At 44.1% G+C, this 26,868-nt stretch overlaps 1 protein-coding gene across 1 annotated transcript; it reads right to left on the bottom strand.

Moving 5' to 3' along the window:
* Positions 1-667: 667 nt before the first annotated feature.
* Positions 668-22,411, bottom strand: T265_15308 (hypothetical protein; the record flags this gene model as incomplete). The annotated part of the gene is made up of 12 exons (XM_009177498.1): positions 668-982; positions 14,876-15,150; positions 15,607-15,772; positions 16,837-17,018; positions 19,250-19,385; positions 19,422-19,678; positions 19,785-19,920; positions 19,957-20,100; positions 20,266-20,408; positions 20,445-20,588; positions 20,635-20,753; positions 22,330-22,411. 12 exons carry the CDS (start codon positions 22,409-22,411, stop codon positions 679-681), a joined length of 2,088 nt encoding a protein of 695 aa, XP_009175762.1.
* Between the last annotated feature and the right edge of the window lie 4,457 nt (positions 22,412-26,868).

The raw sequence follows: 26,868 nt of genomic DNA, 5'->3' as shown, positions 1-26,868 counted from the left end.
ATTTCTGTGTAGCGAGGGTACTGTGTCCAACTCAGCGATGTTCTCTTTGACAATGTGCATAGCCATAGATGGCTTGAGTAAGTTGGTTGATTGTTGATCAGGTGGCAGTTATTCTGCCTGCCTATTGCGAAGTTTCACGAATGGATTAACATGCAAACGTTATCTTTGCTAGACGCTGATCCTACTGTCAGCTGTTGCCTGCAGGTTCGAATTATTCCGAAATGCATAGTTCTAGTGAGTTGTAATCGACTGTTCTCAGAGTTTGTTGACACGAAGCAATCTCATTCCAATAGAACGGTTTCAAGAGGACTCCACGCCACTACTAAACGTCTCTGTGGGATGCCAAAACTACATTCATTCGTTTACGGAGTGACAAACCGCATGCTTTCGGTTGATGGCATAGGCTTGTTTTATGTGAGGGAAAGATCACAGTCTACATATATTTGAATCGGATAATGAAGTCGTATCATTTTTCAGGTAGCCGGTGGCACCTTACGGTGGTTCGTTATCTGCTTCGTCATTGTTCCCTTCAATGAAAACATGCTTACTTCGGGACACGTCACCCTGATCCAGTCTAGCGTATGAAAATGATCCATGATCAGACGAAATAGGATGGATCAGACCTGGGAAAAGTGATGAGAAAATTTGCTAATTTGAACGTAAAAATCTTTCAGCAATTCACAATACCGAGAGGTGTTTGACATAGGGACGGGTGATTTGGACAACTGATCGATACAAGTTCAGGTCCACACCATCCATGAAAACCATTGCGAGTGCAATCAGTGTGTAGCGTTTCTGGTCTGGTTTTGAGGACAGATCCCCAAGAAACTGCACTAAACGATCTCTGGCCGCTTCGCTGGACAAAATGTGCTTTTGAGCATCTGGAAGATACTTGACATCTACGAGAACACAGGGAAGTGCGTCTCTCTTCGTTGGTGAGATGATCTCCACCAGGTCACAGTCACGTTCGAATGCAGAAACACTGGAAAGGAATCAAACATGACTGTTGAAAATGACAGTGATGTATGCGCACAGCAAACAGTACGTATCGATAATAAAGCAGTATTGAGACATCCTACGCTCGTCGCGGTAGTGGTCTGAATGAGTTATTTGAAATGAGGTGAAGCTATCTGCTAACGGCTTACATACAGTTATTCACCCTTAGAACAGATACTTTCTGATACTGATACTTTCTAAGTTGTTCTTTGCTGTAACCGTAGACATTTTCTTCAGAAAACAATTTCCGGACGACCACCAGGTCATTTTCGCACCGAAGGATAAAATCTCTGTGTAAAGTTGGTTGGACATTGTGGCATTCTATCTGCGGTCTCGTCACTCATGCTTGTTAAGTAATAGCAAAACGAAACTCAAGAGCAAGTTAGTCACCAGGTAAAAGCATGCGTATTTCGATCGGGCCCAAGCATGAAGTTTCATGTTTCTCTTCTGGCACCGCTCCTGCCTTTGCGCGGGTGACAGAGATTTACGGGAACTCGATATGACCACCCTTACCGCCCGACCGCCTGTTTCTGTTATGGTCTGCAGTCTTATATCATTTGAACGCGATCGATTGCTTTGCAACACTAGTTATATCAGTAGTCCCGTTTATGTATACCTAATTTCAAGTCGGTGGACAGTGATGCTCTGTCAAACAACTTGTGAGAGTTGGTCACACGGTTGGTAAAACTGCTGAACAAAGAAGACGGTCAATTTAGTTGGGATGCGATAAAATCGGATAAACTAATGGGTCACGTCGCCACATCAGAGTAATTTGTTTCTCAGTACCATTAACGCTAGTGGCCTGTGTCGATGCACTACAAATAAACCTAGAAACCTAGAAATGACAACTCAAGACACAAGTAAACCGTTTCAAATAACTTTAGGCATTTCACAGAAGAGTGATTTGATCATAAGGGGCGGAATATCCCACAAGAGGAAAATAACTTGCTCACGCTAGTTGAAAAGCCTCACTGCTTATCGGCTGAGACTTCAATGAGGCGTTGCGAAAATCTTCCACAATGGCGACGAGTTGGCTTTAGGAATTCAGACCGGTTTTGTTCCTAGAGATTCATAACAGCAAGTAGGACAGTGTCGGTCCAGTGTGTCGGTTAATATGGTCAGAAAAGAGTCAAATCCGCTAGAATTCGCTGAAAGCCTAGGCAACGGTTACTTGCGAAATAAATATCAATTTTCCCATACCACTGGGATCACAACTTCACGTTCTCGGTGAAATATTCGGGGGAGGGGGCTTATTTGTATGGCATGGGTAAGAAAAAAAGAACAAACAAGCAACCAGTCAAATTTTTTGCACAATCTTCAAAGGTGCGAATTTCTGGACAGTTTCCTAGGACAACTCAGAGACAATGCGGACTATTCTGAACGCGACTATTTACCGTTTGTCTGAAAAGAGCCTGAATACTTTACGCTGACAACTTTGCTCATTTCTAGTCGCATAAGAATCAATTAGTAAACCAACACAATCGGTGTCAGTTGCAGTGACTAGCAGAAAACTAATGAAACTAGTATCGTAGAGGCGATCAAATATAAATCGACCGCCTGTTTCTGTTATGGTCTGCAGTCTTATATCATTTGAACGCGATCGATTGCTTTGCAACACTAGTTATATCAGTAGTCCCGTTTATGTATACCTAATTTCAAGTCGGTGGACAGTGATGCTCTGTCAAACAACTTGTGAGAGTTGGTCACACGGTTGGTAAAACTGCTGAACAAAGAAGACGGTCAATTTAGTTGGGATGCGATAAAATCGGATAAACTAATGGGTCACGTCGCCACATCAGAGTAATTTGTTTCTCAGTACCATTAACGCTAGTGGCCTGTGTCGATGCACTACAAATAAACCTAGAAACCTAGAAATGACAACTCAAGACACAAGTAAACCGTTTCAAATAACTTTAGGCATTTCACAGAAGAGTGATTTGATCATAAGGGGCGGAATATCCCACAAGAGGAAAATAACTTGCTCACGCTAGTTGAAAAGCCTCACTGCTTATCGGCTGAGACTTCAATGAGGCGTTGCGAAAATCTTCCACAATGGCGACGAGTTGGCTTTAGGAATTCAGACCGGTTTTGTTCCTAGAGATTCATAACAGCAAGTAGGACAGTGTCGGTCCAGTGTGTCGGTTAATATGGTCAGAAAAGAGTCAAATCCGCTAGAATTCGCTGAAAGCCTAGGCAACGGTTACTTGCGAAATAAATATCAATTTTCCCATACCACTGGGATCACAACTTCACGTTCTCGGTGAAATATTCGGGGGAGGGGGCTTATTTGTATGGCATGGGTAAGAAAAAAAGAACAAACAAGCAACCAGTCAAATTTTTTGCACAATCTTCAAAGGTGCGAATTTCTGGACAGTTTCCTAGGACAACTCAGAGACAATGCGGACTATTCTGAACGCGACTATTTACCGTTTGTCTGAAAAGAGCCTGAATACTTTACGCTGACAACTTTGCTCATTTCTAGTCGCATAAGAATCAATTAGTAAACCAACACAATCGGTGTCAGTTGCAGTGACTAGCAGAAAACTAATGAAACTAGTATCGTAGAGGCGATCAAATATAAATATTCTAGGATCGACCACAAAACGGACGCCGGATGGAAACGAAGTCCATTTAAGCCGAACAACTGGCGAGTGAGCCGACAGCAATCGGCATAATACAGCGGAATATTCCTGTTTTATCATTGCATTCTTAACACCAAAAATTTACATCCCACATACGAATGAGATGTATGACTCTCAGCACTAATTATAGACGTTTTGTGCACAAAAGCTGAGCCTTATCGAACGTCAAAAGTTGTGAGCTGTGATTGCGAGGATCAGTCCAATGGCTAGTGTGCTTCGCAGCTGACGAGGCGAGTTTCAGAGTTTAACCTTGTATGTCAGCAGTCGACCGGGTAGCGATTTGACAAAAACTATCAGGTGGACGTTCTGTGGCGTTCCTGTCCGTTTTGGCGGCCGTTGACATATTTCAACACGTGAACTGATGTACAATGTGTGAGGTAGAGGCACTGGGTGCAAAAGCGTTTCGCCTTTGAAATTGGTTGGCCCCTGTTTATCAGGGGGAAAATCAGCTGATTGGCTCGAATAGTGCAACCGAATTACAGCTAAAAGCTCGCATCTTACGACTGTGATCGTTGCTTTCATTTGATTACTTACGGTCAACCAATGTTGTGAGTCATGTTTCGGAAGAAAGCGACAGTAAGATAAACGAAGAACTATGTTAGCTAGTCTTTGGGTCTATACCAACCTACTGCAAGTAAATGTAAAGTTTGGAAACTCTAATTCGCTAAAGCTGCAATCCATTCTGTACGGTTTCTAAATGCAGCGAAATTTTGTACCTTGAAGAGTCTGGGATTTTGGAGATACGTAAAGATGATAGTACCAACGAGTTCGCATTCGGGAATGTGTAGCTAAGTTGACTTTCAGACGCACGTTTATTGGCATTACATCTTGACACACACATGCTGCCGAGTACAACAAAGCGACGTGATCTGCACAAAATCCGTTTAAGATGTTTTACAAAGTCGTCCATTTGACTTTAGACGCACGTTTATTGGCATTCCATCTTGACACACACATGCTGCCGAGTACAACAAAGCGACGTGATCTGCACAAAATCCGTTTAAGATGTTTTACAAAGTCGTCCGAATAGATGGGTGGGGCTTCACCAAAAAAGCTGTTGAATCCATTTTAGCGCCACCAAAAATAACAACAGATCTACATCAACCCCAAATTCGAAAGGCCGTCTAGAGAGGACAGTGGCTAACCTCCCACCATTAGGTGATCACTGACAGAGATAGTTTCTGCTGACCCTTGATGGGTAGTCTTTTATCGCCGCCCGCCCCCGACGATCACCGCGGTGTACAGATTGAAGAGAAAATAAACGACTATGTGATTTCCCGCAGCTTACAACGCTGGTCATTCGGTAAACGGCGGTTCCGATCGAAGAGATCCAACAGAAAACCAGTGTTCTATAGAGGAGGGCAGAGACACATTGCAGCACCACAGAACTGCGGAAGAAGGAAGAAAACCATCTATTCAGAGAATTCCAGAACAATGGATATCCAAGGAATTTTATCAAGAGAAGCTTGAAGAAGAAGGTACCTCAACAACGGCAACAGCAAGAACAAGCCAACAGACGGGTAGTCCTGCCTTACATCAAGAATATATCAGAACTCGCGACCAGATTATTGGCTCAAAAAGGAATCTTCGTGGCCCACAAACCGAATGCCACCCCGAGGAAATTAATCTCTAGACCGAAGGAGAACCCGGACAAAACCAAGAAGAACAATGTGACATACCAACTCAACTGCAACAAATTCTACGTCGGACAAACTGGGAGGAGACTATGCACACGAATAAAGGAACACAACACGGCCGTCAGGAGTCATGACCCCCTGTCCTTGATATCCATACACGAGGACCAGGAAGGCCACAAATTCAACTTGGAAGACGCAAAAATTTTGGCATACGGAGGCACGAGACACGGAAGAGAATTTCTGGAAGCATGGTACTCCACGGCAGATTCGATCAACCGGTGCATCGAACTGGACCCAATTTACGCACCTCTACGTGCAAAAGACCAACATCTCAACCGGAAAACTCAAGGAGGACCGAATATTGGACTCACAAACAACGAAACAAGGAACTCCTTGGAGGCAGATCAATAAAGGTCACAACCCGGGACTGGAAAGGACAAAGGTTGCTCTAGCATCGACCAGACTATGACGGCAGGGGATGCCAAGCTCAGAGGTCACGTGGGCATCGGCGAATGAGGGCACAGGACAACGGAGTAACCAACGGAATCGCCCGACCAAACAACTAATCGCGATCAAAGGTCATCCTCTGCTAGCAGCATGTATATTAACACACGCACAACACTACCCAACGCACAACCACCAACCCAACGCTACGCACTCCTACGCTCCACAATAACGCACTGATGATGTCACCTCGGTTGGTGATGAAACGTCTGCAATCAAATTGCCCAGCTCAGCGAACAAGCCAACGACCACCAGAAAACCAGTGTTTTCTGATAACATACCGACCACTTTACCAAAAAAATCCAAGTGCTATGGAGGAAATTTGTACTCGGATCGCCACAGAATGATGTAAAAGTGTAAGCTAAACTTACCGGCCTAACAAGCGGACTGATATGGAGCTGCGGGAAGCAAAAATTGATTGGAATTTATCCATGACGTCGTATAACTCATCAAACAGAACGTACGCAGCAGGCTCCATGACCTGCGTGAGATAAGGAAAAAAGAGGGACGATGTAATGAAACTTAACGCAATACGCTGCGACAAAGTGCTTCCCAAGACTCAACCACCACAGGAGGAAACAAACTCATATGAGGGATTTATATGTTTACTAATGGTTCAGAAAATGACCACGAAGGAAAACGCGTTCTAGCATCACAGACGTAATCATCAAGTAGATAGTAAAACAAGTTACCATCCCAAGTGATTTCTTTGGTCCGAAACAGCTGATCCAAGCCTACTGATAAGAAACATGCTGGCTACTGGTGTCCAAGCGCCTGTCGTAAGGCGATGTGGTCAGTGCATCCTCACTCATGAAAAAACAGCTTGACTTTCACGGGTGACTCTCTCGGCAACAGATAAATATGGGTACGATGCCAGACAATACACAACAACCTGGCCAATGCGACTGACGTCCTGACAAATTCTCATGCTCCCGAAGACTGGCGGTCGGCCCATTTTATTCCTAGTTCCTAGATTTGTAACGAGGGATACCACTATCAAGACCCTCTTAAAAGTGTAGAGGTGGAACCAGTGGACCTAACGATTTTCGCGTCCCACTCCTGTCTCGTACAGTCATCCGATGTCCACGCACCACTTTGATCGACATACTGCTCTTTAAGCTTGTGTTTAAAGTCATCTGGGTTGCTCCTTGAAGTGTTCGAAGATGGCGACCATGTACTGCAATATGTTGAATATCGTACCAACTGAAACATGGGGCGGCCTGATGCAATACATTCAGTTGAGGATTCACTTGGATCTGCTGCCAATATCAAATCCGCACGCAACTGGGAGTGTTTGACGCAAACTATCTTTCACCTTCGGAGATACAAACCGTCGGAGCATATGACACCACAACAACTAAACACTGCCGTCCCACTTCGCACCAATCTTATTCAGATCAGTAAGCCGAATACCACGCGGACGACGATTTGCTGGAATCCGTTAGGGCTATGTGCAACCGCGAGATACTAAGTACCAAGAGTCCGCCTCAAAGTCACGAGATACCCGGAAAATGAATTGTGAAGTATCCTGACTCGTTTAAATCGGTGAACTGGAGTTGTAAGGTGTTTCGAAGACAGAGCACGTGCCTGAAAAAATGCAAAGTCTAGGCCGTCGATGCCTGTTAGCGAAATCGATATAATGCGGATGCGATTATGCATCGGTTGTTTGACTGGGCGGCAATACGAACACCGAAAAAAAATTTTCCTAGTAAATTACCATGGGAATACCTGGATGAATCGTGGAAGCGAGCTGCAGGCGAGGGCCAATGTATCAGACATGTTTTGGTTGTTGAGGCCCGGAAAGGAATTCCGCTTGAGGTGCTCTGCAATTAGTTGATAAAAAGAAGTCTGACCCACAAGGTGAGGAGATGCAAGGAGTATTTCGGTAACTGACACTCCACCCATAATATGCAGGTACGTCCGCTCATGACACGCATTCGTGTGTCCAAAGCTGACCGATTCCTCGCTTGGTAGCCGAACATATTAGAGTTTGGTTCATCAATCCAGAAGGTTGTACTGCCTGCGGCCTTCAACCGCACGGTCCCCAAAACGCACTATTACTTTGGTTAGTTTCATTGGGTTCATACAGGACGTGAGGTCCTCAGCGCGAGCGAACGCCCGTTAAAGTACCTAGCGAGTACTGACACCCACGAACTTGTCGAAATCACCGGCGATTCATAGGTGGACTGTTGGAAGCGTCGTTGATGAGTAGCCTTCCCTCCAACTGTCTGTCTATTCTTCTGTGTAATTCAAGACACGTATTTGTATCTTGCTCAGCTCCAATGTCTCAAACTCACTCAGTTATCAGTTTTTTGTAGTGGCGCCTCAATCTGTCCCAATTCTCTTTTTTCTAAATTCCAGGGTTATGTTGAATATCGTACCAACTGAAACATGGGGCGGCCTGATGCAATACATTCAGTTGAGGATTCACTTGGATCTGCTGCCAATATCAAATCCGCACGCAACTGGGAGTGTTTGACGCAAACTATCTTTCACCTTCGGAGATACAAACCGTCGGAGCATATGACACCACAACAACTAAACACTGCCGTCCCACTTCGCACCAATCTTATTCAGATCAGTAAGCCGAATACCACGCGGACGACGATTTGCTGGAATCCGTTAGGGCTATGTGCAACCGCGAGATACTAAGTACCAAGAGTCCGCCTCAAAGTCACGAGATACCCGGAAAATGAATTGTGAAGTATCCTGACTCGTTTAAATCGGTGAACTGGAGTTGTAAGGTGTTTCGAAGACAGAGCACGTGCCTGAAAAAATGCAAAGTCTAGGCCGTCGATGCCTGTTAGCGAAATCGATATAATGCGGATGCGATTATGCATCGGTTGTTTGACTGGGCGGCAATACGAACACCGAAAAAAAAATTTTCTAGTAAATTACCATGGGAATACCTGGATGAATCGTGGAAGCGAGCTGCAGGCGAGGGCCAATGTATCAGACATGTTTTGGTTGTTGAGGCCCGGAAAGGAATTCCGCTTGAGGTGCTCTGCAATTAGTTGATAAAAAGAAGTCTGACCCACAAGGTGAGGAGATGCAAGGAGTATTTCGGTAACTGACACTCCACCCATAATATGCAGGTACGTCCGCTCATGACACGCATTCGTGTGTCCAAAGCTGACCGATTCCTCGCTTGGTAGCCGAACATATTAGAGTTTGGTTCATCAATCCAGAAGGTTGTACTGCCTGCGGCCTTCAACCGCACGGTCCCCAAAACGCACTATTACTTTGGTTAGTTTCATTGGGTTCATACAGGACGTGAGGTCCTCAGCGCGAGCGAACGCCCGTTAAAGTACCTAGCGAGTACTGACACCCACGAACTTGTCGAAATCACCGGCGATTCATAGGTGGACTGTTGGAAGCGTCGTTGATGAGTAGCCTTCCCTCCAACTGTCTGTCTATTCTTCTGTGTAATTCAAGACACGTATTTGTATCTTGCTCAGCTCCAATGTCTCAAACTCACTCAGTTATCAGTTTTTTGTAGTGGCGCCTCAATCTGTCCCAATTCTCTTTTTTCTAAATTCCAGGGTATACAACGTATTCTGTTGGAAATCAATAAGGAAAGGACCTCTGAGGTCTATTCCGCGGGTGCCATTAGGCAAACAACTCGTCCGGCCGCTTGCATTCCAGTTTTTGATTTCGCCCGCCTGATGACAGCAGGGCTACGAAATCAGTCAGTCGGGCACCAAAACGAGGCACTGGGCATATATGTCACACGCCCCTAACCGATGCCAGTTGGTTTCAACAAGCCCATTGTGGCAACTGCTGCTTAAATATAGTCGACCGATGTCGAGTACGCTGGGGGTAGCATGACAGCTGCATAAGGGCGTAGCACACTTGAACAATACCATAAGTCTCGCCTATCTTGTTAGTCAGACAGTCGACCAAACACAAGAGACATGCTCGAGGGCTCGATGAGTGTCTCCAGCAACCTAACGAGGTAACGGTAGCTGACATGTTATACGATATCAAAGAATTCTGGGTCGGTTCTGTACCGTTGAAAGCAAACACATTGCAAGCCGTTGCCCTATTACGAAGTATGCAGTGTGTTATCAACAGATTGGTCTGGGGGATAGCACGAAGTGCTTGATTTCATTGCTAAAACAACGCTCCGTTTATAAGGTTGAGCTCCAGATTGATGTTACCAAGTTCACTGACATAAAGGTCAGTGAATTACGCGTTCGAATTTCTTACAACCTTTTGGGTACGTAAGAACGTCTATAACAAATGGTTGTCACTTTAGGGTTTGCCTTTGCATGCACAAACGGCATTCCATCTGAACGAAACATAACCAGATCCCTTGTTTGGCTTGAACTAGTTAATTCAAGCTATTTGAGGCACTGTACCCATGAGAACAGATCAAGGAATCTTTGTGCATGGGTTCAGGTAGTAGCACTACTTCTGGGCAACAGAGATCGAGGTGTTTAAATTCAAAATAAAGGATCTATTCTTGTCAGCACCGGTTTTCAGAACAGGCCAAAAACAACCTAGTGAAAAAGGACTTTCCTATAAATTAGGCCCGGAAATCTCTACTGGACCCTGTGAAGTACTCTAGGTCATGATTGATTCGAAAGACAAAAGTGATTGGTCTAAACAAACCACAGTAAAATAATAAGACCTTTTGTGCCCTAAAAGCTTAAATTTGAGTCACTTGGACTATCACATCACTGCGGCCTCCAAACGAAGGTAGGACGTTTGTTTTTCTTCATAAGTATCTCAAAAACATCTACGTACTCGAGTTTTAAAGTGTATTTGCGTCAACCCATGTACATGTACATGTTTCTTTTTCATTACAACCAGACTAGTTCCTCCATAGCGGCACCTGGCATGTGCTTGTATGTCATTGTGCGGTGCTATGTTGAAACGCAAAGGGATCGGCAAACGACACGATCACCTGTTTTATAAAACAGAGCTACTGTCCAACGTGATGCAATCATAGTTAGGCTGCCTGACGGATCTCAATAGGTCTCTGCGAGTTTGTCCACCGACCTCATTTGTTTCAGTTGTTATCGACTTTGTAAGTTCACATACAGCGGCTCTGCTCGAGTCGTTTGCGTGACCATAACTATGCACAGGCGTTCATTGACCAGACTAGTGTCAACGAGCGATTCCAGTCAACTGCATATAAGCCCATTAGAGTGTACGCAGTCTGTGATATTGCCAATGAATCTGACTCCAACACACTTGGTGCATTCAGTTGGTCATGTTTGCAGAAGCGAATTCTAACACACGCAACTACCACATTATACAGTATCCAAAATATTTACGTGTCCACGAAAATGGCCTTTCAAAAATGTCATAACTTTTGGAATAACTTAAGTGACCGAAGTCACTTGAAACCATCAAACCAGAAAAGTCCTCCTCAGTGAGTTAGGCTACTTTTTCTCTTCTGTTCCTACACTACAAACCAATCTTAGATTAACTGACTATCCAACTCGAACTTTTTTCCACTCGCCTTCTCATGTGTGCTTTAGCAAGCTGCTTCGGAGCAAATGCTGCGTATACATGACGCTCAGAAGCGAAATGACAGGCCATTTGTAACAGGCGAATTCGCTTCACGGCTGTTTGCTTAAGCAAGCTTCATTCAGATTTCTAACATGTAGCGCACAGTAACAGTTTAGTATGACTGAATTCCCAGGAAGCTGATTTCACTGCAATACATCTGGTGCTTATTCTAATGACTATGTATGTATGAGTGATTACTGCATCTGCTAACGTCAATGAGGATGGGAGTAATATACCTCAACCGACCCAAATGAACTAATGTACTCGTACTTGCAGCACAGATCTTAAGTTGTTAATAATCAAGATTGGAAACACAATGACGTATGATACACCACACGTGTCCAACACACCTCAGTTGAAGCTACCGTTGGGAGCAATAAAACGGTGTAGACTTCCGCTATCCTTCAGATGCAATGTTTTTTGTATGAATTCTGCCCATACCAAAGCAACAGTGAATTCAGTGGGAAGACCTTCCTCGCATTACATCTTGAAAAACTGTATGACCTAAATTGAACCTGAGTACAAAAAATCAACAAGGATCCAGACTGCCGTCCCCCATATCATACCTAATGGGGGGCCAAGAACCCCTGTATGATTGGAATGACCGAAGCAAGATATGTTGTATTACGTTGCTAGGGGGTCTGTCTCAGAGACCAATACGGAAAACTGTGCAGCCTGATCATTTACAATGCCACATAAACAGCTCTGTGAGTCCTATGTTGCTCAAGTGATGTCCTACTGTTTTGAATCCCGATGGTGACAATGTGACAAAACCCCATCGAACCGGAGTACTGAGAAACCACTAGAAGCAGCACCGAAACAGTTAATTGGGTAGTTCACACACCTAACCCTCCAGCTTAAGTGGTCATTCAAGTAAGGTAAACATTTAGAACACCCTCCAGAATTCTGTCAGTAGGAAAGCCTTAATCTAGAACTAATAATCGCTCCATCCAAAGTCGTTTTTATGATCATTACACAACCATTCGCTGAGCCTTCTTGATTCGTTCACGCGTGCACATCGCTTCAACTCCCTTAACGAACTGCAACGCGGGACTTGATCTCCGTCAAGCAAAATGTCCTCTGATAACCCAGCGATCCTTTAATGCTTTGTTTACAAATGAACACGATAGGGTTGCAATGTAGTGCAGCGTCATCCGCTTGAAACCAGATAGCATCAATCGGACTCGCCTTAATCAACTATAAAATTACTTGGCCTGTATGATAGAACATTGAAAAACTGATGACAGTAGCAACCAGCATGTTAATCGAAAAGAAAAAAGGGATCCCATCCAGCATGTTGAAAAGAAAAAAGGGAACCCAATGGTTTGGTGCCGGAATACCTTGCCAGAACGGTCTTGCTGCAGTTAATCAGCCTTGTCTGTGAACTTGTGAGAATATGGAGCAACACTACGTTTCTGAGTATCCGGGTATTTGGGTGTTCGGATTCTGCAGACATTACACAACGTGGCGACTGGATATCGCGCACCGACGATTCTTCATTAAAAGAACTCGTAAAAATTTCGGACTGAAGTTGTGATAAACAAACAGGTATTCCATCGCTGTCTTAGCGTCTTCTCTTTTGCGTGTACTCTGGTGTCAGTCAAGAGTGTGTACCCGCGATTTTCGCGTAACCTTTGAAGGTGATTCCTGGTATCAGATAAACCTGTGATGCTTTGGCTGAGAGAACCAACCATGAAAAAGGTGCTGTGCTCACTATCTATCGTTTATCAGGATACCCAAGGATATCTTCAATCACTTTCAAGTTAGCTGGTGTGCATTGCAGAAAGTGGCAAGTGTCGAAAACGTGAAGGTGCCCTCATATAACTCAGAAACAAAGTTCAAAAACGAGAAACCAGATTTTTTTCTCGACATCACACTAAGAGAACAAGCGCAAATTCATGTGATTTGGGCGGGCCGGTCAGAGGTCACATCAAGCCGAACACGAAGGAATCCGCCTACAATTCGGCCGGTTACTGGCTAGGCGTAAAAAGCTGTGAGTCGTTTGAATGCGGTGTGAAAACGAGGGAATGGAAACCCAGTTCCACAGCGCGAATGCGCACCAACGGTGAATCCGTGTGACATAAGATCCGTACGTTTTTGAGAAAACGAGTGTTCCATAGCTCGGATTCAGGAGCATCTGACTACATTACACTGAAGACGGTCTAAGAACGAGCTCCGTCTACATGTAATTATCTCGCTACCGACTATACTAGGATATGCATAGTCGGCTCTCCAAATATTTCCCAAATTTTCCAAGGCAAGATTACTGAGATGCACACAAAGTGCACTAAGTTAACGCGCTGAGGATTTCTACGAGCAGCATTTCGATCAAGTGAAGTTTGTCTGTGCTGAAAAGTCAAAAATCACTGTGGAGCTGTTCCGTGATTAGAAATCTCCTACTAATGCACCTAAATACACGTATTCCATTTGCTTTTCTAAAGCCAACAGTAGCGTCCTCGCCGTAGTGGAAGAAAGCGAATGAGACTGGCAATTAGCCAAAGATTTAAAATTCATTTTTAGGGGTGAAAACACTACCGCAGTACTGTACGTAGGTTTTTCAGAGATACCAGTACATTACAAGTTGATAAATACACATCGCGAGAGCAAGTTACTTTAGAAATATTCTGGCGAACGAAAAGCCTCCTTCTCAGCGAAACAGGTTGTAAGTCAGAGATGAGAAAATATTACCACCTACTAAGGAGTTGTGTTAACAGGTAAATTCAACAATGCCTACTGCAGCAGTTCGGGCATGCATCTCACAAATCGGATGATGAGATGATGTGAAGAAACTATCCAAATCATGAAGTAATGGATAGCCAAGATATGGTTCATGTATGCTGAATAGATATGACATACCAACTTGCAAATCTTAGAATGCGTATACTTTACATAAACCAGCACAAGACTCCTTCATTCATCCAATCTTCTTTACTTTTCACTTCAAAGCTTTAAGTAGAATTACCAGATAATAACCATTCAGCTGTAACACCCTTCCGGTGCCTAGCCTCAATACGACCCGAGGGAAGCAGGAGGGCTGGAATACTGCCAGGTTAACCAGGCCTAGACAGAAGTCGAAGTGCAGAGGTCGGGTTCGAACCTTCCGATCACTGATTTCGCGCCCTAACCATAGAGCCATTTATCTCCCCCCTCGCAAATAGAATTAGATGAACTTGATGGTTGTACGCCAGTGAAACATCAGTGTTGACACTCATGGTGCTGTCTCTGACGATGACCAAGTACGTTACCTATGTCTCAAGTCACTCAACAGTTCAAACAATAGTGATCTTGCCGCTGGTTGCATATAGACTTACTGAAGTAATCTAAAGCAAATCATGCTGCGTCACACTGAACCGTCTTTATTTGTCATGAGCTAGGAGTTAGTTCACTGAGAGCAGATTTTGTTACTATCGGTATAGTTATTAAAATGGATATGTCTCGTTCAAATAATATATTGATCCAAAAAAGACAAAAACATTAAAATTTGTACAATGCAGGAAGAAATTGGCATCTGGTAATAAGTTCTCGAAAAGAAAGCCACCACACCCGCTCGTTCGCTATAAATATTATCATAATCACTGAGAACGCAATGCAGCAGACAATGCAGTCAAACGAATCACGCCAGAAAGGTAAGAGATGAATTCCGAAACTTGACGATCTTTTCGAGACCGACATCCGTTATAAACGATCACCAAATAGACACGATATTCGAGCTTCTGTATAAAGTATGTGTGATTCAGTTTCTCGTCGTAAGAGTACAGAAATTTGTTGAATTCTGCCAATTCCCCCGTGTTTAGCTTTCCACTGATTTGCATCAGAGCGGATGATACCTGTGCGACCGGAAGCAAAGAACCCTGGCGAACGAAGAAGAATAAAACGACAACGAGGTTGTAGTGAGAAATCAGTAGGATGGATTCACACCGTGGTTGTAAGTTACGAACCGCTCATAGAATAAAGAATGGAAATAAAATGCGGAATCAGATCATCCGAATTACTTATTCATCCAAAGGTTCGAGGATACTCGTTTGAACTCTGATGAATTCGTAAGACAAGTGTACAATCGCACTATGAGTAGTTCGGCGAAACAAAATATGCCTCTTTGGAATAGTGATAATTGGTACCATCCGAACCCATTAATCAGCTGTCTTAAATCCGAGGTGAACAGAACTACAATGAATAAGTGAGAACTCCTAATTGGACACCAAAAACCAATAAAAAACGGTACAGGAATGTAGGGGAAACTGCAGGATAATTAGACCCAGTGTGACGGGACGCACAATCCTGACCGGTCATTTATGAAGCGAACTTACTAAAGGAGCAGTGAAAATAGGTGGAAAACTCTTCACACCAGTTGGTGTATCGCCTGCCGTCCCTGGTAAGACAAAACCATGTCCTAAATAGGGGTAATCCTGGCAGGCGGCATCAAAGAGCACAGAGACGTAAAGAGCGTTTGTCCGATTCTGGAAGTTGATGACCCTAAAACAGCAAAGAATAGAGCAAATGTGAAATTGAATAGAGACGATAGGATTATCGGTGCGCCTACCACTAAATTCGAGTTTTTAAAGCTCCACACGATCAGTGGATGCCAGAAAAGCTATTGACGTGTATGCGACTCGACAATCCCGATGAAGTGCCATGTTCTCCGCTAACCGTCAGGGTGACTGTTTAATGCGAAGATCACACCTGTTCGGCTACTAATAGAGAACATGCAAATTATTTTTAGAATACCTGTTCAATACCTTGTCTACAGCAATTCACCTCCACTCAAACCTCAAGTCACACACTCAGAACGCCACCATTAATCACTCGCTCAGCCACTCTCACTTTCTACGAGGCAAGCAAACTTGAGAGGTAAAACACGCAACAAAACCATATTCACGTAAAAGCGCCTTGCTAGTTGAGTAAGCTGACTAAAGAATCGATCGGTATAAAGAAGCAAGCTTGAAAACTAGCCACATCAATCGGAAAACATGATCAAGCCACTAGCCATCGGGAAGACTCCAAAAAAGTGATTCAGAGACTTGCTCCACATGCCTAACTCGAAAAAGCTAACCGTCAGCGATATGATGATAACCAACCTTATGGGCACAAAAAATCCTCATTAGTACAATCAACTTGGCTTAAGGAGAGGCAAATCAACTTATTGATTGTTTACCAAGCCCTTCTGAAACGAGAAATCGTTTTGTTTTGACTGTTTACCGCTTTATTCATAAAAAAGTCGTTCAGCTGTAACACCCTTTCGGTGCCTAGCTGTCATGCCACCCGAAGAAAGCACGAAGGCTGGCATACCTAGACAGGGGAAGTCAAGAGGCAGAGGTCAGGTTCGAACCGGGACCTTCCAGTCAGTAGATTTGCGCTCTAATCACTTGACTTGAACCACTTTATTCATAGTTACTCATTAAAAGTTGACCGCATTCAATGAGCGTGGTTTACAAGGTAAAGACGAAATGTCAAAGTATAGCAGTCTGCTTTCTTGATGTATTATGCAAGACAAAAAGTCATCAAACGAGATGAGTACTATCAGGACTACGTTAAATTACCTAGTAACAAGACTTGGGTTTTCTAGACCGGCCACTTCCAATGTTTCATCCGAATTTGAAGTGCAGTCACTGAGTACTTTGAACCAATATAATGTATACTTTGTCAGCAGTACGTTGTAAAAGTTGGTGAGCCAGAACAGTAATGCAGGTGGCTTGGCATGCGTGCGCGATCCACGATTATACTGACAAAAAGAGAAGCGTATTATGAAAAAGAACTGATGGTAATAAATTTTTGACTGACTGACTGTGTGAGCAATAAGCCATAAAGAGACAGCAGGTGGTTAACCCATTTTGGTAGTGAATGCTATTCAGAAGGGTCTCCCTTGAAAAGATATCGCGAGAGGACTTCTGGAGTAATTCAAAAACATTTATCCTGATATCTAATTATATTTGTGCAATACGGCAGTGAAGCACCGGTGTTGAACACTGATGTCATGCTGTCGATGATGATGATGACTTGTGCACCTTAGCATCAAGATAAAGTTGTTGTAGTGTGCCACTAATGTACTTTACATTATAAGAATCCAGGGTAAACACGTTAGCTATAACCAATCACAGAGTCCTTCTATGAGTTCTATTTAACAACCTGTTTCCAGACACATTATCTTATTTGACTTTCTTCGATAATTCCCTTTCCCCGAAGAACGCACTCGGATAGTTACCTTTCGTGGCTCACCAGCTTAGAACAAATGGTCGGTAGCAATGGCCGAACAGTCTCAAAAAGAAGCCTTCCGTAAGCATGAAAAGCTGCACAGTTTGAGCATACAAAAGTATATACCACTGTAGGAACTTCACCAGGGTGAATTGCGAACCAACTTCCCTTCATTCGCGTCACCGCCGGCACATCCCTCATCGAATAAAACAGCTAAATGCTAATCCACGGGTCAAAAACGAGGTATTGCAACAACTTCCAACCTTCATTCCATAGGTTCAATTCGAGCTCCAAAACAGCGGTGCTGAGGTGACCGGATGATGACCTTAACTAAAGGGCTTGTGCGCTATTGGCGATCGGTCGCAACAAAAACTTGGTTAGAGAAACGTTCTCCTTTGCAACATCAACACAAAATAGAATGGCACAAAACTTTGGGGCCACTTAGTTTGTCGCCATGTTGAATAGCCAGTAGTGATTGAAGCATGTCTACCTCAACCTTTCCTCTTTTCCACACCCTTCTGTCAGGTCATACGTCGTCGATCTCACGGTTTCCGCCATTCTGAAGGAGGTACGGAGAACAACACTCGTCTTGTGGACGGTGTTTCGGCATGCGCTGCACATGCTTCACGTGGTGAAGCATGAGTCCGTACCTTATACGTGTGATGAGGCGCGTGCCGAAAGATGGCAACAAGGTTATCAGCTTATTCAAGAGAACCTGTTTTCGGCACTCGTCTTCAAAGATGAGGATGATGTTGCCTAAGTACTCTGGATTGATAAGGTTTCCACAAGTAACGGTTGGAACACTTGGATTTTGAAGACTTTCCAGCGTTCGCCTCATCGATGACAGTCTGGCAAGAATGGACACCACACTTGTTGTAGGGAAGCTTGTGAAGTTCAACATAAACTCTCACCCCCCAAGGTATGTGGTTACAGGAACCGAATTATGTGCATCAACTTGACGGGGATCCCACGTTGAGCAGGTGCAGCTACAAGCCGTTATGGATCAACACAATCGAACGCACGCTTGAAGTCAAGGAACACCAAGGTTGTGGGTCATCTGTGTATATTGGATCGCCTCATCGCCCGATGGAGTGTGAGAATGTGGTCGACACATCCTCTGTCCAATAAAAATAAGACCATAAAGACTGCGGTCAGTCCGTAAAATACAAGCAGTTAAGCGATACCATCAGAATGAGACTCATGAGAGCAGTAGCAAAATGAATCTCATGATATACTAATTTTTAGCGTCAACCGTTGCCCGAGACACTGGACTGGAGAGAGCGCGCTTCCAGTCTTTGTCTGCTGTCTGTGTTTGCGGTCGAACTGCAGCCTACTGTGATCTCAGCTGTAACACCCTTTTATCGTAAAGCTGACATGTCACTAGGAGAAGCACGGGGGTTGGGATACAGCCAGGTTGCCCAATCCTAGACAGCAGCAGTCGAGATGCAGAGGTCAGGTTCGAACGAGTGACCTCGCGGTTTAAATCACTGAGCTGTCTCGAGCTCACTTATGTGGAACAGGTAAACGCCAGCCCGAAACCATTGTCTACGCCACAAACTATATCCACTCTATCCAGACAATTCCAAAATCATAGGTTTGTGTGGGGCCCGACAGGGATTATTCGGGTCACGGTGAGCTAAGTTGCAATGATCTGACTGAAAACTGGATGCTGAAGGTAGAAATCTAGATAACTTACCATCAGAACTACAAAATTACACATATTGGAGATCACTTGGAGAATGCTGAAAAAAATCTACTTACCGGGAGATCGAAAATGCGATAAACGGACTCCAGTTTCGCTGATGCATTTGAAATGCACAGAAGCGAGTCGATGAAATGCAAATCTGCGATGCGTGACTGTGCACGAAGTAGTTTTGATAACACCCCTAGTTCGGCACTAAATCAGTAATCCAGATCAGGAAAACGTAGATACCAGACTACTGTGATTAGTGGCTCCAGCGCAACAGTCACATCATCATTTGGGAAGGACAGTTCTTGTTCCCAGGCTTCGACAGAGACACACAGAGAAGCACATTCCATCAACAGCTTTAGAGGATTTTCATCCACCGAGCGGTAGCTATGTAAAATGTAGGAATCAAGATCCACTCTAGACAATTCCAAAGTCATAGGTTTGTGTGGGGCCCGACAGGGATTATTCGGGTCACGGTGAGCTAAGTTGCAATGATCTGACTGAAAACTGGATGCTGAAGGTAGAAATCTAGATAACTTACCATCAGAACTACAAAATTACACATATTGGAGATCACTTGGAGAATGCTGAAAAAAATCTACTTACCGGGAGATCGAAAATGCGATAAACGGACTCCAGTTTCGCTGATGCATTTGAAATGCACAGAAGCGAGTCGATGAAATGCAAATCTGCGATGCGTGACTGTGCACGAAGTAGTTTTGATAACACCCCTAGTTCGGCACTAAATCAGTAATCCAGATCAGGAAAACGTAGATACCAGACTACTGTGATTAGTGGCTCCAGCGCAACAGTCACATCATCATTTGGGAAGGACAGTTCTTGTTCCCAGGCTTCGACAGAGACACACAGAGAAGCACATTCCATCAACAGCTTTAGAGGATTTTCATCCACCGAGCGGTAGCTATGTAAAATGTAGGAATCAAGAGCTCACAGGAAATACTCTAGTTTTATTCTAGTGCAGTGGTATTGAGGCAAATACTGAGGGATCAAGGTATTAGGATGCTATTATATGGTCTTCGAAAGACGGAGTGATTAAACGACCGGGATCAAACATTTCAAAGGATACAAAGAAATCAACCGTGAGCGAACCAGACAAATGTTCTTCAAACACATGGCTATGCGATATTCTTGACTAGGCTGATCCAGCAGAGCGACGTCGGCGATTTGGTCGAATCCCGTTTGCAAAGACTGGTAAGAGGCTGCATAATCCTGATTATTCCGATCAAGGGATGCGTGTGCACCTACCTCTCTTCGCGGGAATAGGAAGCCGGTAGCCAAAAACTGTAAACCATAGTAGGCCTTTTCGAGACGGCAAAATGTTTGCAAGCCATCAAGGAAAGATATGCGTGAGTTGTTGAGGAACATTTTGGCTTCGAAAGGCAAACAAAGCTGAAAAGATGTTATAATTGATTGCAAGCCTCGAAAAAATACTTACGATGCGCTCCTTAAGTTCATCCTGTTTGATAGACAGCATCGACTTGAAGATAGACCCGAATGTTTCCACGGAAGACTGCGCCATCAATTCGGCGGCGCCCGAACTGTTCGGAGGACGAGCTTGAATTCACAACCTGCACAAAAATATTCAGAAAAACGACATATCTTTCAAATATTCAGCAACTAAGACCGGGTAAATGAAAAGACACCGTACAAAAAGCATAAGCGATGAGTATGAGAAGCTCGCCAGCCTCGAGCCCAATAGGGCAGCCTAAACGCTTGCCCCCAATTAAACATGGACTGCTCCCGTATGTGATCACGGAAACCAGAATAGCGCTCAAAGGATCAAAAGATTGTCTTACGAAAAACCTCTACACAAGCACTAATCAGAACGAAACCATTTAGATTCCAGAAGTGTAGATGAGAGAGGAACACGATAAATAATGTTTTAAACTTGAACTAGTTTCCAAAAAAACAACTCTGTATTCCGTATTACCATTCACCACATGTGGCAGGTACAGTCACGTCCTACAACCCCAAAAAGGGATAAGGAAACGCTATAGATAAATAGGTATGGCGTATTGGACAAGTCAAAAACATGTGGAGACGGACAATTTAGACAAAATGAGGAAACAGGGCGCGAAGCCTCTTGACACGCTTCAGTGAAAGTAGCACAATATTCCAATAAAAGGAAAGCGCATCAGATTGAAAACATTCACGAAAACCAGTCGACAATTTAGGAATTTGGTCAAATTCTTCAAATGCAACTTGGACGTCCGACGAATATCTAAATCTAGACATGCCGATAAGAACGACTTTGGATATAGGATACGTCAGAAGCGTAGGTTGCTCCAACTTTCAAACTATGCATCCCATTCGCCAAGTCACGCGATTCTATGCGATGCACTTAGAATGAAGTAATTAAACAATGGGAGCTGCTAAAAGCAGTGAGTAGTGACGACTAATAAAAAAATAAAAATCGTTCAGCTGTCGTGCCCTTTCAGTGCCTAGCTGCCATGCCACCAGAAGGAAGCAAGAGGACTGGGATACTGCCAGGTTGCCCAAGCCTAGACAGGGGAAGTCGAGAGGTAGAGGTCGGGTTCGAACCACGGACCTTCCGGTCAGTCAATTCGCGCACTAACCACTTAGTCCATCTCGCCCCCCGGTGACGACTGGTCATTTTTCTCACCATCTGCATCGGTAATGTGAACGCGGTAGATAATTATCCATCTAATACCTCAATATTTGTCACAAACAGGGGTAAACCGGCTAAACCTGAGTTCCTGAGTTACATCAAGATCCCGGAACATTGAGGACGCAGGTCAAGGGTCATCCGCACTCACCAGTGCTCATAGTCACGCTTCCCTCGTGTGGAAACGTAACTGCATCTCATTACTCTTCAATAACTTCGCAGTGTGATCACTACAGATACCAATTTGGACGAAGAGTACACATTACCAAAACGCGTAGAGCGCTATGGTCGAAATACTTTTCGCTGTACATTGGTCTTTTTGCCAGTATTTCAGCCGCCGCTTTCGGAAGAAACACCAGTTAGTTGCTTAAATTTTTCCTTCTAAACAGCTGTTACGGCACAAAGCACCTTGTCTCGTTAGATTTAGTGAGGGGCTCGAACGAATGTATCTAAATCAGGTTATCACTAAAAATGTTTCCACATGCACAGATATTTGGTTCTCACCGACACAAACAACCTTCGCACAAAAAAAGGCCAGTCGAGGTATACCGATGCTGCATAGGTCAACCCCAGCCAGTGAATACATTTGAACTGACAAGCTGTCAAATCACTTCGAACAAGTATGGCATCACAGATTCTGGAGAGATCCAGGTGATACCAACAAACTTATTTATTCTCCGTTAAGTGGACATCACGTTACTCATCGACAATTCTAAAAAGTCAGTGCTTGAATTCAATTCAATCCGATGGCCATACAAAGCATGCGGACTACGACGTACTGATTGAATTAGATTAATTCTTTTGGCACACTAACATAATCAACGAGTCTCGCTGAACATAGAGCACAGCAGCGACCATATGGAGAAAATGAATAGTAGGAGAAAAGAGTAGTAGTAGTAGGAACTTGCAAAACGTCTCCGTCGACTGGGGTACACCGTCTTCGAGGAGTTGAGAACCCCTACTTCTACGTCGTTCATCAAACCTGACCTAATCGCTGTTCGAGGTCGCCGTGCAACCGTAATAGACGTTAGCATAGTCTCGGATGGGCGTGGAGAGATAGTGTGGAATGAGAAGAAGCAGAAGTATGGTGCTGATGAACATTCCCTCGCCATAATCTCAGCCCTACATGCCATCGGTTGTGATATCGACTTTTTGGTTCACCAACCGGTGATCATCTCCTATCGAGGGATCTGCTTTCCTCAATCCGCTAAGGCTGTTATTGGACTGGGACTTCCTAAGGTCGCAGTCAGTGACTTGTGTTTGCTTGCCATTGTGGGCTCCCTGCGTACTTATGACACTTTTATGCGTGGCACATGGAGCTGAAGGTACATTTTTGCCATTTAATCTCACCCCAGACCCAGTATGACGGTCACTTTGTGCCTGATGTGCGAGTCTTGACTGTGCTAGCGCATACTGCGCCTTGAAGAGCATTCACCATTGTTTGTCCTTTCTTTGGTTGTTAGTCTTTAGACGCCTGTTCCTGCACCAAAATCTTTACATACTTTGGGATTCACCTCATCAGACTGGCACTGTCCCTGGCATGATTTCGAATGAGACGTTTCTCTCTTTTCTCCCATATTCTCCTGTTACTCTTTCGAATTCATCGCTTGCATTCACTTTTTATGTTTGTGACCATGCTCTTCAAAAATAAATGATAATTAGGAGAAAAGAGTAGTAACCTCAAAGAGTGGAAGACAGCTTCGTATTCCATAAGCCACTGTGAGATGTGCAATAAAAACTGTAGGTTGTAGGTACCAACATTCGACCAATCCCAGCGACCGCCACTCCGGCGGATACGACACAGTATGTACCGACTCCATTCAACCGGATGGTTATTCCTTACGTCGCCGTAAATTAGCGGAGAACAGACTACCTGCATGTTGGTTTAATCTGCGCCTGAAAAAATTGATCGACGTTGCTGATGGGCGCTGATATTACCTTAGGCTAAAATGAATACACCTTTGATGTATACGAACCTCCTCCGGCACTTTTCTAACCCAAACCCGAAGTATGCATTGTGGCTGCACACAAATTAACAAATAAGCCACATCACTACACGAGCGCGCCGGTTAAGCTCGCCCACTCGTACTATTGTGAAAAAGAACCCCAATGCCCAGTGTTGTGTTAGGTGGCATCCTGGGATTGAGACCCATGATTAACCCTACAGACCCGCGTGCAACTGTCATGATGTGTTACGTTCTCCCCATTGGAGCCAGCATGTAACTATACGGTCGAATTCGATTGTGGGAGCCGGATACATCTAACATTATCTGTGTGACGCAAAATATACGACTCGAACTTGTACTAGCGTCCAGCCAGCATAACGTTGCTAAGTTTTGCAGCCGGTCAATCAGCAAAATACGTCACCACCTAGGAATGATTTCTCTTCTACTCACCTATTCCTCAGATGCTATGGGGGCGTGTTTGATACATAGAGACGCAAATGAATGAGCATGTTTAGCTCATAGAGAAAGAACTTTTATTCTTACGGTTTGCTGAGAAGCCTAAACGTGGAACCATAATTCATGTGAATGTTGGAGCCCAAGTTATAGGTAGGGAACTCCGAAGCGTCAGAACTCATTTGTCATTCCACTCTCCACTTAAGCGGACAAGATTAGCGCACTTCGAATGAGGCGCTCCACTTGGGGCTGCTTGGTTAACTGGAACACCACATAAACGTCATGGAAATCACTAGGTAGTTTAAGCACATCAGCACGCTGACCTTTAAATCACTCCGCTTTATTCTATGGCGCTCATTCCTACCGATAGCTTTATGGGCATGTACTGAGATTAAACTTCATCCTGTAAATCAATAAAACTCGGAATCCCTGAATATCGAATTCAATCGATGGGAGGTTAGTACTACGAATCACCAGCGAAATTCGATGACCCGAATTCTTCGCAAGCTGCTTGCTCTTGGCCACCAACATTCCTGATCGATCACTTTCATTTCAATGCGAACATCCACAGTTTTCCCGTTGCAGCATATTTCCATGCATCTTATCCTGTAAAGCCCTGATACTGTTTCACCGACCCAGCAGAAGGATGACAGGTGTGCGATTCTAGCGGAACACAGAGTTAAGTTGAAACAATTTGTTGCGACGTTGAATTACTTTGCCGAGCCTACACGACTGACTAGGCCAGATTATGTACTGAAACCTTTCATCTCTTTCTCTTGCCTAGACGATTTCCGAGGCGAGGATGCCCTGGAACCATAATACAAATCTGTTCGTACTTCTCCGTAAAGTCCTTTAAGGGACAAATTAAAAATGGTCCCTTCGGCGAGAGTTTACTATTGAAACGCATTTCGATGTCGCCACTGTTTCAGTATTGTTTGGAACTAGATATGCAAACTAAATCTTTAAACATGTAAATGAATCATCAAAAGGCTACGATCGTGAGATGTTCCAAACAAATGTTGTCAACCATTCATTCGTAAGATACTATCCACCCTACGTTGACTGAATCGCAGCAAACACCTGGAAGCACTGGCGCCCCACAACCCAACCACCATTCGACCCGGTTTTCGTGTACTGCTAGTTTGCCTAATTTGAGTCTTTCCCCGCGATCTTCGTTTCAGTCGAGCAAAGTACAATTCAACAATCGTTCAGGTCTGAAGAATACCCGAATTCAGACAAACCCAAGTGGCCGCGTGATAAGTATACACAACATCGACTAGTTCACATTCTGACCTCAAATAGCTCCTTTCGAGCACCAATGACTCTTGTTAAAACAAACCTCGTGGATGATTCTGTTTTCATTGCAAAAGCATAATCCACTGCTTCTTAGTGAAATCTCTCCGCGGAGGGCACCGACGTCATCACAGGGAATCATGGCGCAAGATACAATGCACCATAGCAATTCATTAGTTTGACAGATCCAAGAGGTTATACACCATCCGAGTGTCTTAGCGCGAATTTGCATGTATTAAGTAACGATTTACGAGATGAACGCACAAAACTTTCTGTTTTGTAGTCATCAGAACGCCCAGATTGGATACAGTAGAAATGATACTTTAATTCAACAAGACTACGACAATTCACATAGACTATCGGATGAGTGAAAACTAAAACTGCAAGTGATTTGGTGACAATGCTTGGAGGGGCAAAACTATAATGAGTTCGGCAGTGTCAAGCCGTCTGTATTTTGTGATGGTAAGGAATACACGCAGTACGATGTCACCCAGTTCAGTATGGTCCAATAATAAGTCGTTTAAACCGAGCTTTTGTCGATTTGATCAGTTGAAAAACTGGTTTGTAGCGAAATCCAAAAGTATATGCATTAGATCTGCAGGAACAATGGTGTATAGCCGCAACCTATAACATCGCAGTTCGTATGCCCGGGAGAGATGCCGGACAGAAGTCTATCGCCACTTGAACAACCAATCAACACGTGACGTGGATCCCGTGTTTGCAGGATGAGTGTAAGCTAAGAACGTCGCTGATCAGTCACTCGTGGCCGAGGGGTCAAGCAATTGAACGAATGAGCTACTCTGCGACTTACAAGCTTTTACTACTATTCGTGTTACACACAGGGCGGTTGAAAGGGTGGCGATAAAAGGGAATTTTACGGTTTAAAAAGAAATTCGGCACAGAATATTGCTCAGCCTGTGGCCACCGAACGACTAACACTGAGCAGCCGTTTGATTGCCTCTAGTTAATCATTTCGGTCCACTCCATGGACCAGCGAATACCAAAAGCAGCAAGAAAAAATGCAAACGAAAACTGCATTATCACCCTAATTCTAAATTTCTCTCCAGAAAAAAAATGCAATAATATACTGAAAAACAAAGCTGAACCTATAGGTCCGCTTCATGAAAATTGGTGACCTGGAATTTCTAAGCAACTAGATCGAAACAATGCCTCGTCCAGTAAGCAGTGATAAACCATCAGCTGTCTGAGGGCTTGTAATTCCTGAACCCGATTAACTTCCATTTCTTTCTGCAGTGTAAAAATCTAGACCATTCTGTAGACAGCAGTATATGAAGGACTGAAGAAGACGGATAAAAATCAAGGTCCGAGTGAAACTTAGCCGAGTTGGGTG

Source organism: Opisthorchis viverrini, assembly GCF_000715545.1.
Source record: "Opisthorchis viverrini unplaced genomic scaffold opera_v5_434, whole genome shotgun sequence".
Taxonomy (NCBI): Eukaryota; Metazoa; Platyhelminthes; class Trematoda; order Opisthorchiida; family Opisthorchiidae; genus Opisthorchis; species Opisthorchis viverrini.
This window is presented reverse-complemented; position numbering and strand designations above follow the sequence as displayed.